The 14,278-nt window shown below is 39.5% G+C and overlaps 1 protein-coding gene across 7 annotated transcripts in view; it reads right to left on the reverse strand.

The window, feature by feature from the left end:
* The window catches only part of TTBK2 (tau tubulin kinase 2), a 176,772-nt gene that overhangs the window by 87,738 nt on the left and 74,756 nt on the right, over positions 1-14,278 (reverse strand). For 3 of the 7 annotated variants that reach the window (XM_077880807.1, XM_077880808.1, XM_077880809.1), the window contains one exon: positions 7,934-8,007. In XM_077880807.1, coding sequence (XP_077736933.1) covers positions 7,934-8,007 — 74 coding nt within the window. Of the gene's footprint in view, positions 1-6,128; positions 6,165-7,933; positions 8,008-10,657; positions 10,734-14,278 lie in introns of those variants that run through there. The other 4 variants (XM_077880811.1, XM_077880813.1, XM_077880812.1 and 1 more) reach the window with 3 other exon arrangements.

A 14,278-nucleotide genomic window follows, 5' to 3' on the forward strand; every position in this document is an offset into this window, starting at 1 on the left:
GCAGCTGGGGGGGCTCGGGGGCGGTTCCGCGGAGGGGGCTGCGGGGCGGGAGCGGCTCGGAGGGGCTCGGGGGTGGCTCCACCGAGGGGGCTGCCAAGCGGGAGCGCGAATCCAACAGCGCAGGCCCCGGAGCACAGGGCGCTGGGACAAACCCAGGATCCGGCCTCCCCCGGGACAGGCAGAGGCCGGGAGGGCCCAGGACAGCAAGGACGCTCCTGCCCTGAGCTGAGCAGATCAGCGGCCCCGCCCCGGAGCCTCCAGGCCCTGCAGACCGAGAGCTCCTAGTTACTGCGGGAGCTGACTCCAGGGCTCCAGAGCTGGCCCCGCCACTGCGGTTGTTCCTCCTGGGGCCTCACAGGGTAAACAACCCCCACTGAGCCCTGCACCAGGCAGGGGCACAGCAGCTCCCCCAAGTGCTAACACCTGAAAATTAGCACAACAGGCCCCTCCCCCAGAAGACCAGCTAGACGGACAAGGTCCAGGGGAAGTCAAGGGACTTAAAGTATACAAAATCAGAAGATACTCCCCCGTGTTTTTCTTTTTCTTTTTTTTTCTTTTTGATTTCTGTTTGCTTCCCCCACACTTTTTTTCCATTCTTTCGTTTTCTTTTTCTTCTCTTTCTTTTGTCCTTTTTTCTTTTTTTCTTTTTCTCTTTTCTTTCCTTCTTTCTCTCCTCTCTTTTTCTCCTTTTCCCAATACAACTTGTTTTTGACCACTCTGCACTGAGCAAAATGACTAGAAGGAAAACCTCACCTCAAAAGAAAGAATCAGAAACAGTCCTCTCTCCCACAGAGTTACAAAATCTGGATTACAATTCAATGTCAGAAAGCCAATTCAGAAGCACTATTATACAGCTACTGGTGGCTCTAGAAAAAAGCATAAAGGACTCAAGAGACTTCATGACTGCAGAATTTAGAGCTAATCAGGCAGAAATTAAAAATCAATTGAATGAGATGCAATCCAAACTAGAAGTCCTAACGACGAGGGTTAACGAGGTGGAAGAACGAGTGAGTGACATAGAAGACAAGTTGATGGCAAAGAGGGAAACTGAGAAAAAAAGAGACAAACAATTAAAAGACCATGAGGATAGATTAAGGGAAATAAACGACAGCCTGAGGAAGAAAAACCTACGTTTCATTGGGGTTCCCGAGGGTGCCGAAAGGGCCAGAGGGCCAGAATATGTATTTGAACAAATCATAGCTGAAAACTTTCCTAATCTGGGAAGGGAAACAGGCATTCAGATGCAGGAGATAGAGAGACACCCCCCCCCCAAATCAATAAAAACCGTTCAACACCTTGACATTTAATAGTTCAGCTTGCAAATTCCAAAGATAAAGAGAAGATCCTTAAAGCAGCAAGAGACAAGAAATCCCTGACCTTTATGGGGAGGAGTATTAGGGTAACAGCAGACCTCTCTCTGCACAGAGACCTGGCAGGCCAGAAAGGGCTGGCAGGATATATTCAGGGTCCTAAATAAGAAGAACATGCAATCAAGAATATTTTATCCAGCAAGGCTCTCATTCAAAATGGAAGGAGAGATAAAGGGCTTCCAAGACAGGCAGGAACTGAAAGAATATGTGACCTCCAAACAAGCTCTGCAAGAAATTTTAAGGGGGACTCTTAAAATTCCCCTTTAAGAAGAAGTTCAGTGGAACAATCCACAAAAACAAGGACTGAATAGATACCATGATGACACTAAACTCATATCTTTCAATAGTAACTCTGAATGTGAACGGGCTTAATGACCCCATCAAAAGGCGCAGGGCTTCAGACTGGATAAAAAAGCAGGACCCATCTATTTGCTGTCTACAAGAGACTCATTTTAGACAGAAGGACACCTACAGCCTGAAAATAAAAGGTTGGAGAACCATTTACCATTCACATGGTCCTCAAAAGAAAGCAGGGGTAGCCATCCTTATATCAGATAAACTAAAATTTACCCCGAAGACTATAGTGAGAGATGAAAAGGGACACTATCTCATACTTAAAGGATCTATCCAACAAGAAGACTTAACAATCCTCAATATATATGCCCCGAATGTGGGAGCTCCCAAATATATAAATCAATTAATAACCAAAGTGAAGAAGTACTTAGATAATAATACACTTATACTTGGTGACTTCAATCTAGCTCTTTCTATACTAGATAGGTCTTCTAAGCACAACATCTCCAAAGAAACGAGAGCTTTAAATGATACACTGGACCAGATGGTTTTCACAGATATTGACAGAACTTTACATCCAAACGCAACTGAATACACATTCTTCTCAAGTGCACATGGAACTTTCTCCAGAACAGACCACATACTGGGTCACAAATCGGGTCTGAACTGATACCAAAAGACTGGGATCGTCCCCTGCATATTCTCAGACCATAATGCCTTGAAATGAGAACTAAATCACAACAAGAAGTTTGGAAGGACCTCAAACACGTGGAGGTTAAGGACCATCCTGTTAAAAGATGAAAGGGTCAACCAGGAAATTAAGGAAGAATTAAAAAGATTCATGGAAACTAATGAGAATGAAGATACAACCATTCAAAATCTTGGGGATGCAGCAAAAGCAGTCCTAAGGGGGAAATACATCGCAATACAAGCATCCATTCAAAAACTGGAAAGAACTCAAATACAAAAGCTAACCTTACACATAAAGGAGCTAGAGAAAAAACAGCAAATAGATCCTACACCCAGCAGAAGAAGAGAGTTAATAAAGATTCGAGCAGAACTCAACAAAATCGAGACCAGAAGGACCGTGGAACAGATCAACAGAACCAGGAGTTGGTTCTTTGAAAGAATTAATAAGATAGATAAACCATTAGCCAGCCTTATTAAAAAGAAGAGAGAGAAGACTCAAATTAATAAAATCATGAATGAGAAAGGAGAGATCACTACCAACACCAAGGAAATACAAACGATTTTAAAAACATATTATGAACAGCTATACGCCAATAAATTAGGCAATCTAGAAGAAATGGACGCATTCCTGCAAAGCCACAAACTACCAAAACTGGAACAGGAAGAAAGAGAAAACCTGAAGAGGCCAATAACCAGGGAGGAAATTGAAGCAGTCATCAAAAACCTCCCAAGACACAAAGTCCAGGGCCAGATGGCTTCCCAAGGGAATTCTATCAAACGTTGAAAGAAGAAACCATACCTATTCTACTAAGGCTGTTTGGAACGATAGAAAGAGATGGAGTACTTCCAAACTCGTTCTATGAGGCCAGCATCACCTTAATTCCAAAACCAGACAAAGACCCCACCAAAAAGGAGAATTACAGACCAATATCCCTGATAAACATGGATGCAAAAATTCTCAACAAGATACTAGCCAATAGGATCCAACAGCACATTAAGAAAATTATTCACCATGACCAAGTAGGATTTATCCCTGGGACACAAGGCTGGTTCAACACTCGTAAAACAATCAATGTGATTCATCATATCAGCAAGAGAAATACCAAGAACCATATGATCCTCTCATTAGATGCAGAGAAAGCATTTGACAAAATACAGCATCCATTCCTGATCAAAACTCTTCAGAGTGTAGGGATAGAGGGAACATTCCTCAACATCTTAAAAGCCATCTACGAAAAGCCCACAACAAATATCATTCTCAATGGGGAAGCACTGGGAGCCTTTCCCCTAAGATCAGGAACAAGACAGGGATGTCCACTCTCACCATTGCTATTCAACATAGTACTGGAAGTCCTAGCCTCAGCAATCAGACAACAAAAAGACCTTAAAGGCATTCAGATTGGCAAAGAAGTCAAACTCTCCCTCTTCGCCGATGACATGATACTCTACATAGAAAACCCAAAAGCGGGATCCCTGGGTGGCGCAGCGGTTTGGCGCCTGCCTTTGGCCCAGGGCGTGATCCCGGAGACCCGGGATCGAATCCCACATCGGGCTCCCGGTGCATGGAGCCTGCTTCTCCCTCTGCCTGTGTCTCTGCCTCCCTCTCTCTCTCTCTGTAACTATCATAAATAAATAAAAATTTTAAAAAAAAATTAAAAAAAAAAAAAAAAAAAAAAAGAAAACCCAAAAGCCTCCACCCCAAGACTGCTAGAACTCATACAGCAATTTGGTAGCGTGGCAGGATACAAAATCAATACCCAGAAATCAGTGGCATTTCTATACACTAACAATGAGACTGAAGAAAGAGAAATTAAGGAGTCAATCCCATTTACAATTACACCTAAAAGCATAAGATACCTAGGAATAAACCTAACCAAAGAGGTAAAGGATCTATACCCTAAAAACTATAGGACACTTCTGAAAGAAATTGAGGAAGACACAAAGAGACGGAAAAATATTCCATGCTTATGGATTGGCAGAATTAATAGTGTGAAAATGTCAAGGTTACCCAGGGCAATTTACACGTTTAATGCAATCCCTATCAAAATACCATGGACTTTCTTCAGAGAGTTAGAACAAATTATTTTAAGATTTGTGTGGAATCAGAAAAGACCCTGAATAGCCAGGGGAATTTTAAAAAAGAAAACCATATCTGGGGGCATCACAATGCCAGATTTCAGGTTGTACTACAAACCTGTGGTCATCAAGACAGTGTGGTACTGGCACAAAAACAGACACATAGATCAATGGAACAGAAGAGAGAACCCATAAGTGGACCCTGAACTTTGTGGTCAACTAATATTCGATAAAGGAAGAAAGACTATCCATCGGAAGAAAGACAGTCTCTTCAATAAATGTTGCTGGGAAAATTGGACATCCACATGCAGAACAATGAAACTAGACCACTCTCTTGCACCATACACAAAGATAAACTCAAAATGGATGAAAGATCTAAATGTGAGACAAGATTCCATCAAAATCCTAGAGGAGAAAACAGGCAACACCCTTTTTGAACTCAGCCACGGTAACTTCTTGCAAGATACATCCACGAAGGCAAAAGAAACAAAAGCAAAAATGAACTATTGGGACTTCATCAAGATAAGAAGCTTTTGCACAGCAAAGGATACAGTCAACAAAACTAAAAGACAACCTACAGAATGGGAGAAGATATTTGCAAATGACATATCAGATAAAGGGCTAGTTTCCAAGATCCATAAAGAACTTCTTAAATTCAACACCAAAGAAACAATCCAATCATGAAATGGGCAAAAGACATGAACAGAAATCTCACAGAGGAAGACATAGACATGGCCAACATGCACATGAGAAAATGCTCTGCTTCACTTGCCATCAGGGAAATACAAATCAAAACCACAATGAGATACCACCTCACACCAGTGAGAATGGGGCAAATCAACAAGGCAGGAAACCACAAATATTGGAGAGAATGCGGAGAAAAGGGAACCCTCTTACACTGTTGGTGGGAATGTGAACTGGTGCAGCCACTCTGGACAACTGTGTGGAGGTTCCTCAAAGAGTTAAAAATAGACCTGTCCTACGACCCAGCAATTGCACTGTTGGGGATTTACCCCAATGATTCAGATGCAATGAAACGCTGGGACACCTGCACCCCGATGTTTATAGCAGCAATGTCCACAATAGCCAAACTGTGGAAGGAGCCTCGGTGTCCATCGAAAGATGAATGGATAAAGAAGATGTGGTTTATGTATACAATGGAATATTCCTCAGCCATTAGAAATGACAAATACCCACCATATGCTTCAACGTGGATGGAACTGGAGGGTATTATGCTGAGTGAAGTAAGTCAATCGGAGAAGGACAAACAGTGTATGTTCTCATTCATTTGAGGAATATAAATAATAGTGAAAGGGAATATAAGGGAAGGGAGAAGAAATGTGTGGGAAATATCAGAAAGGGAGACAGAACATAAAGACTCCTAACTCTGGGAAACGAAGTAGGGGTGGTGGAAGGGGAGGAGGGTGCAGGGTGGGGGTGAATGGGTGACGGGCACTGAGGGGGGCACTTGACGGGATGAGCACTGGGTGTTATTCTGTATGTTGGTAAATTGAACACCAATAAAAAATAAATTTATTAAAAAATAAATAAAAAATAAATTCAAAAATAAAATAAAATAAAAAGATACAATATGGAAATCTGAAGATTATCTTGATATTTGATACTATTATGAAGGAATTACTGTATACTGTGATTAAGAGGAGAAGAAAGGAATCTCTGACACTTAGGAATACTTACTCTTATATTTCCAGTTAAAAGATGCCTTCATATAATCTGGGGAGGAAGAAGAAGGGAAGACAAATACACTGGGAACAAGATTGGCCATAAACTGATAACTATTGAAGCTGAGTGATGAGTACATGGGTATTCATTATACTATTCCATTTTTATTTTTTTAGTTTTTTAAAAAATGAGTATTGCCAAACCAGATGCCACAACCACTGAGAGTATATGGCCAAACCACAACCCTCCTTGAGCTTTAGCCTTTTCATTTGCAAAATGGGGGTCTTATCCTTTCCATGGGGATATGGTGAGACTAAAATAAGATATATAATAAACCCGGAAGAAAACTACACAGTACTATATAAAAAGTTATGTTATTGGGCAGCCCAGGTGGCTCAGCGGTTTGGTGCTGCCTTCAGCCCGGGGCATGGTCCTGGAGATCCTGGATCGAGTCCCGCATCGGGCTCCCTGTATGGAGCCTGCTTCTCCCTCTGCCTGTGTCTCTGCCTCTCTCTCTCTCTCTCTCTCTCTCTCTCTCTGTCTGTCTCTCAATAATAAATAAACAAAATCTTAAAAAAAAAAGTTATGTTATTAATGGCCAAAGCAAGAGAGGGCAGGGTCTTGCTATACTAATGACCTAAAAAGATAACAGATATAACTGCTTCAGGAGGGATCCCTGGGTGGCGCAGCAGTTTGGCGCCTGCCTTTGGCCCAGGACGTGATCCTGGAGACCCGGGATCGAATCCCACATCAGAATCCCAGTGGATGGAGCCTGCTTCTCTCTCTGCCTCTCTCTATCTCTCTCTCTCTCTGTGACTATCATAAATAAATAAAAATTAAAAAAAAATAACTGCTTCAGGAAATAAAAAACTATGCTGGCTCAAGAGACAGTGAATCACATGACTTTAAGGCTATCATTTACAGAAAGATTAATATCTTTAGATCTAAATCAAATGCTGAAGCATAAGGGAAATAAGCAAAGTATTCTGACGAGAAGAAGTATTAGGCTAGGATCTATGTCTCTGAAATCAGTGCTATAAAGTTGAAAGAAAATAGAAGAATCCAAGGTTCTTCATAACCAAATTTTGCAAAAAAAAAAAAAAAAAAAGAAGAAGAAGAAGAAAGAAAAAAAGAAAGAAAGAAAGAAAGAAAGGAAACCCTGGTAACTCTAAGTTAGGCAGCAAAGTGAACCATGGCTTTTACACTTTGAAAGTGACTACATACAGTTCAGACGGCAGTGTGTGTATATGTGTGTGTGTGTTTTCAGGGGCAGAGGCAGTTGTCAAAGAGAATGCGATCGTTTCCCTCTTCTCCCTGCAGTGATCATTACTTCAAAATTCCCTTTCTGAATTTCCTTCCTCTGTTCTCCCAACCCAACTCCACTTTCCACCTAGGGATCAGAGCTGTTAATGAAAGAAAAATGAAAAAGGAATGCATTTCTCCTATGAATTAACTAATGCTTAAATTTTCAAAGTTGGTTCCGAGCAAATACATTAAAAACTAGAGTCCTTAGGGTAACAAAGAGAGATAAGGGGAAGGGACAGAGACAGGGCAAGACTCATATCCAGCAATCCATGCGGGGATTGAAAAAACTTTGCAATGATGACAATCAACGAAGATATGGACCAACTAATAAAACAGTTGATAAGAACCCTTCCATCTTGGAAAAATCTGTGTCAAACCTGTTTTTAAAAATTCTATCTGCATAGTATAAAACATTCTGAGATAATACCAAGAATTTTGCTTTTATTCATATCCACTGAAATTAGGTACTTTGATCAAAACTGAAGTATTTTAAGATACATTTCCAAGTAACCTACCTGTAACTGCATGACCACATAGTTGAATCGATCATTCCTCCCACAGCCAATAAATCTACAAACATGGTCTTTCCCTGGATAAAAGACAGAAGAGAGGAGAAAAAGGTTATATTATGGTTTCTCTTTTAAAATATTAATAATTAGTTTTTCTGTATAGTCTTTTATAATTGAATATAAAGGATCTATCTTCAGAACCTTAATAATAGGAAATCTGTATTATTCAAATTTTCTACCCACCTCCCCCTGAACCCTACACTGCTCCATATGTAGTCAAATACATATTTACTGAATGAATAAATAAATGACTGATAATTTATTTAGGAAGAATTAAAAGTCATTTAAGATCAAGTTGCCCACATACTATACATATGAAAACCGAGAGGAACAATAAATAAGAATTCTGTTAGGAATATAAATCTGGGGTGGTAAGGAACATAAATCCTGAATTTTAGATATGGTCTGCCATTCACCAATTTATGACTTCAATTGCTTAATCACTTAATCCTTCTGGGCCCCACTGATTTGGATTAGTTCAGTGCTTTTCAATTTTAGTTTTACCTATGAAATCCAAGGAGGTATTGGCTAGGGTGCAGAGGAAAGCAGAGATGGAACAAGTAGAAATCTAGGGTCTGGCCCTGATTCAACAAAAGCAAACAAAGGTCCTAAAAACAGATCAAGACTGGTAGGCCCCGGGGCCAGAAGAAGTGGAGAACAGTGGCTGGAGAACAGTGAATGAAGGGAGAACAACATGAGAAGATGCTGGAGAAGCAAGAGGCACGAGGCCCTGAAACATCTTTGACTTCATAAGGAAAGTGAACCACATGCAGATGACAGTGTTTCTCAGCTCTGGCTGCTTGGCAGAATCATCTTGGGAAGGTTTTTCAATTCTTAAACTCTGGGGTGCCTGGACAGCTCAGTTACTTTGGCTTAGGTCATAATCCCAGGGTCCTAGGATCAAGCCCTACATTGGGCTCCCAGCTCAGTGGGGAGCCTGCTTCTCCCTTTCCCTCTGCCACAACTCCTCCTTGTGCTCACTCACACTCTCTCTCTCTGTCGAATAAATAAAATCTTTAAAAGAATAAAAATCCCTAAACTCTTTACTGATTCAGAATCAATGGGTAAATTTACAGGAGAGGAGCTTTTCAAAAGTTCTCTAAATGAGGGATCCCTGGGTGGCGCAGCGGTTTGGCGCCTGCCTTTGGCCCAGGGCGCGATCCTGGAGACCCGGGATCGAGTCCCACATCGGGCTCCCGGTGCATGGAGCCTGCTTCTCCCTCTGCCTGTGTCTCTGCCTCTCTCTCTCTCTCTCTGTGTGACTATCATAAATAAATAAAAATTAAAAAAAAAAAAAAAAGATTTAGAAGTAAATTTGTTTAAAAAAAAAAAAAGTTCTCTAAATGATACAAAAGCAGATGGGCCACAAAATCTACTGCTTGGTAATGAGAAGCATCTAAAAGATTTTAAGATAAGGAAAAACACACTTAAAACACTGTACTTTAGAACACTGCTGTAGTGGCAATGAGGACAGACTAAACAGAGGTCAGAAAGGTCACTCTGGGAACAGTTGCAATATCCCAAGAGAGAGAATAGGGTTTAAATTATAAGTATTATAGTAGAGACAGGGATCCCTGGGTGGCGCAGCGGTTTGGCGCCTGCCTTTGGCCCAGGGCACGATCCTGGAGACCTGGGATCGAATCCCACGTCGGGCTCCCAGTGCATGGAGCCTGCTTCTCCCTCTGCCTATGTCTCTGCCTCTCTCTCTCTCTCTCTGTGTGTGTGTGTGACTATCATAAATAAAAATTTTAAAAAAATTAAAAAAAAAGTATTATAGTAGAGACAAGAAAAAACAGGATAAATATAAGAGATACTAAACACAGTTTTTGACTAGAAATTGATACAATTAAATGGTAAGTTGTACCAAAATAAGAGAACATAATACAATAGGTTGTATAGGCTATAAGGGATTAATAGAATGTTGACTTTAAGGACAACCTGTTGAATTTAGCAGACAACTGTAATTTCAAGCTTGCTGCTGAGTGAAAAGCTGAGCTGTAGAAATACAGCTAATGGGAAACCATTAGTTCATGGAAGGTAGAGAGAACTACAAACATAGATAGACAATTGTCAAGTTGGAAGAATATAAAGAAAGATGAAAATTAACCTAAGAACAAAATTTTACAAAATGCAACATTTACAGCATGGACAAAAATAAAAGGAATGAAGGAAATTAAGTAATACCCGGAGAGGTATGAGGAAAATATGAGAAAGGGGTATTACAGAAATATAATGAGAAGAACATTTTAAGGCAAAAGTGGCCAATGGCAAATGCTACAGAAAGGCTGAGAAGCACTAGTTAATATAAAAAGTTAGGAAGTCACAAGTGAGTGGAAGGGTGGCAGCCAGTCTTTAATGGATTAAAGTATAAATCAAGTATGACACAGTGAGGACAATCTTTGAAGTTTGCCTGTAAAGTGAGCAAGTCATATGCCAAGAGCTAGAAGGGCAAGATTTGTTAGATGAATGAGAAATATAATTCAATATCCCCTCCCTGCCAAAAAAGTTTTCTACTGACTGACTTAAAATATAAATATAACCCAGACTTGTTTTAGTTAATAATTCAACTTCTTTTGCATCTGGGTTATCACACTATTCTCTTACTCTCTGTGCTTTTATTGGAAAGGGTTGGAAGTAGCAAGAAATAAGTGCAATGGAAGCAATAATTACCAATGTGTACAATGCATGTTCATCACTTTACATGTATCTTCCAAATGTTTACAACACCGTGTCACCTAGTAAATCGCTGTAAGAACGAAATGATGAAATGATGGCCAATTAGCAACTTACTCTTTCCCTCAGCTTCAAAGGAACAATTTAAAAATCATTTAGAAGTATTTTCTTGTTATCCATTCTTCAAGATTCCACCTTCCTAGCATATAACATTTAAATGAAGGATCTCTATTACAAAGACACTTCGACTGTCTAAAAACAAAAGGTCATACCATATTTAACTCTTCTTGGAATGCTCTTTCAAAAATATCTTTATGGTACATTATACCAAAATAATCTCTCAATAGCAAAAACATCCTGCTTTTAAAAAAGAAAAAAGAAATCAAATAAATTGTAGACCCCTTCCTGGGTAAACAAAATACAAAGTCAACAGCAAATTGTTTGGGATTCACCAATACATCTTCATTGCTTTAGGTAAGAGCTTAATGAGTTCTTACCTCAGACTTTATAGCATAGTGTACTGCTCTTGTATTTTACATACATGCAATTAATGAAAATCCTTAAAGTTAGCTTAATAATATGCACAGATTTTTAGAAGCATGGAGAAACTACAATTTAACTGGAACTGTAATTCTTCACCACCACTTAGAGTGTTAAAGTAATTTGTATTACTATTATTGTAATAATTAGTACAAACTGAAATACCACTCCAAGAGTACTATCTTGTTCTGGTAATTAGCACAGTACCAGGCAAATAGTCAAATGCCCAGTCAATATTTGTGAATAAACAAATTAATATCAATAATGGTAGCTACTAAAACATGCATAATATGCAAGCATATTGTGCCAGGCATTATATTAAGTGCTTTACATGCAGTTAATCCTCATAGCTTAAGTATTTTATTTTCCCCATTTTTCAGATGTGAAGAAATAAGCAAAATAATCTTTAAAAATGAGGGATCCCCTGGGTGGCGCAGTGGTTTGGCGCCTGCCTTTGGCCCAGGGCGCGATCCTGGAGACCCGGGATCGAATCCCATATCGGGCTCCCGGTGCATGGAGCCTGCTTCTCCCTCTGCCTATGTCACTGCCTCTCTCTCTCTCTCTCTCTCTCTCTGTGACTATCATAAATAAATAAAAATTTAAAAAATAAATAAATAAAAATGAAGGGAGCAGGGTAGGTTATATTTGAAGAGAATGCTAATAATTCAAAATCATTGCTGTAGAGAAAAGAAAACACAAGAGACCCAGCTTGACAAACCCATAATATATCAGGTGAGACCTAATACTGGCATTTAGATAAGAGTCCTAATGAGAATCCAGATACCAGAACTATAGCAATCTTTATGGTAAATTAGGCAGTCTACTAGGTCATAGTTAAGCAACAAGACAGTCTCATGCTATGCACTGCTAGGTCTGACCATGACTCCACATTCATAAAAATAGTTACTCAACTTCATGCACAGTGAGATTAGAGGAGAGGTCCAGAAACATTACAGAAACAACTCAAAGACCCTAGGTAAACCATTTTATAAACTTTTAAGAACTCCTAATATAAAAGATACCTAACCTTTTCTTAAAAGATTTTGTTTTGGGGCACCTAGGGGGACTCAGTCAGTTAAACATCTGCCTTTGGCCCAGGTCATGATCCTGGGATCCTGGGATTGAGCCCTGTATCAGGCTCCTTGCTCAGGAGTCAAACAGTCAGGAGTCTGCTTCTCCCTCTGCCTCTTCCAGTCCCTCCCCACTGCTTGTGCTTGCTCTCTCACGGGCGCAAATAAATGAATAAAATCTTTTAAAAAAAATAAAAGATTTTATTTTTAAGTAATCTCTACACTCAACATGGGTCTCAAACTCCCAACTCCAAGATCAAGAGTTGCACACCCTACTGACTGAGGCAGCCAGGTGCCCCACCCCAGCCCATGACATCTAAATAATCTTAATGACACTCTAGGGCAGATCTGGTATCGAAGTGGTATCAAACTCAAGCCAATCCTCATTTTATTCCTACTTAACTCTCATGGGTTTTTTTTTTTTTTTTTTAAGATTTATTTATTTATGCATGAGACAGAGAGTGACCGGCAGAGGGAGAAGAAGGCTCCCTGCAGAGAGCCCAATGTGGGACTTGATCCCAGATCCTGGGATAAGGCCCTAAGCTGAAGGCAGACGCTGAACCACTGAGCCACCCAGGAGTTCCCCATAGGTTCCTATTAATGTACATAAAGGCACCAGAACATGATAGATACATAATTTCATCATATTTAGGTGATACTGTTTTTATTTGCTTCTCTGACCCTTGGACTGTAAGTACTTCTAGGGTAAGGACTCTAGTATCCAGCTCTGCACAGGATACACACTAACTAAACAATGAATACGTTTTTTATAATACCTTAATTGGAACATAATTAACATACTACCAAATTCACACCTTAAAAGTGTAATTCAATTGTTTTTAGTATATTCGCAAAGTTGTAAAATCACCACCACAATCAACATTAGAACATTTTCATCAGCCCTATCTACCCCACCAAAAAACCGATACTCATTAGTTGTCACTTCTATTTCCCCCTCAACTCTCCCAGCCCTATGAGAGTCAGCCCCACTAAACTATTTTCTATCTCTACAGTGTTGCCTATTCTGGACATTTCACATAAATGGAATCATACTATAAGTATTTTTTGTGACTGGCTTCTTTTACCAGCACAGTGTATTCAAAACTCATCCATATTGTAGCATGTATTAGTATTTCATTTCTTTCTCTTTTTTTTTTTTTTAAGATTTTATTTATTTATTCATGAGAGACACAGAGACAGGCAGAGGGAGAAGCAGGTTCCCTGTGGAAACCCTGATGTGGGACTCAATCCCAGGACCCTGGGATCACATGAGCCTATAGCAGACACTCAACCACTGAGCCACCCATGTGTTCTTCAGTATATCATTCTTTTCATGGTCAATAATATTCATTATACAGCTATACATATTTTTTTAGTCATTTTACCAGTTGATTGTCCATTTAGGTTGTTTCCACTTTTTGTTATGATTAATGCTACTATGAACATTCACATACAAGTTTTTGTGTAGACATGTTTTCACTTCATCTTGGAGATATATATATATATATATGTGTATATATATATACACATATATATATATATATAACTGGGAGTATAACTGCTGGACATTTGGTAACTCCAAGTTTAATCTTAAGCAGTCCATAGGAACTGTTGGACTGCTTTCCAAAGAAGCTGTACATTTTATATCTACCAGTAACATATGAGGCTTCTAATTTCTCCACATCCTCACCAACTCTTGTTATTATCTGTATCTTTTTATATTGCAATCATCTAGTGAGAGTGAACTGATATCTCAGTATAGGTTTGATTTACATTTTCATAATCATTAATAATGTTGAGCATCTTTTCATGAACTTATTGACAATCTGTAGATCCTCTCTGGAGAAATGTCTATTTAGATCCTTCGCTGATTTTTAAATTGGGTTATCTCTTTATTACTGAATTTTGAGTTCTTTATTTAGTATAGATAAAGTCCCTATCAGATGTATGATTTGTAAATATTTTCTACTTCGTGGGCTGTCTATTCACTTTTCTTTTCAAGATTTTA

Source organism: Canis aureus, chromosome 32, assembly GCF_053574225.1.
Source record: "Canis aureus isolate CA01 chromosome 32, VMU_Caureus_v.1.0, whole genome shotgun sequence".
NCBI lineage: Eukaryota > Metazoa > Chordata > Mammalia > Carnivora > Canidae > Canis > Canis aureus.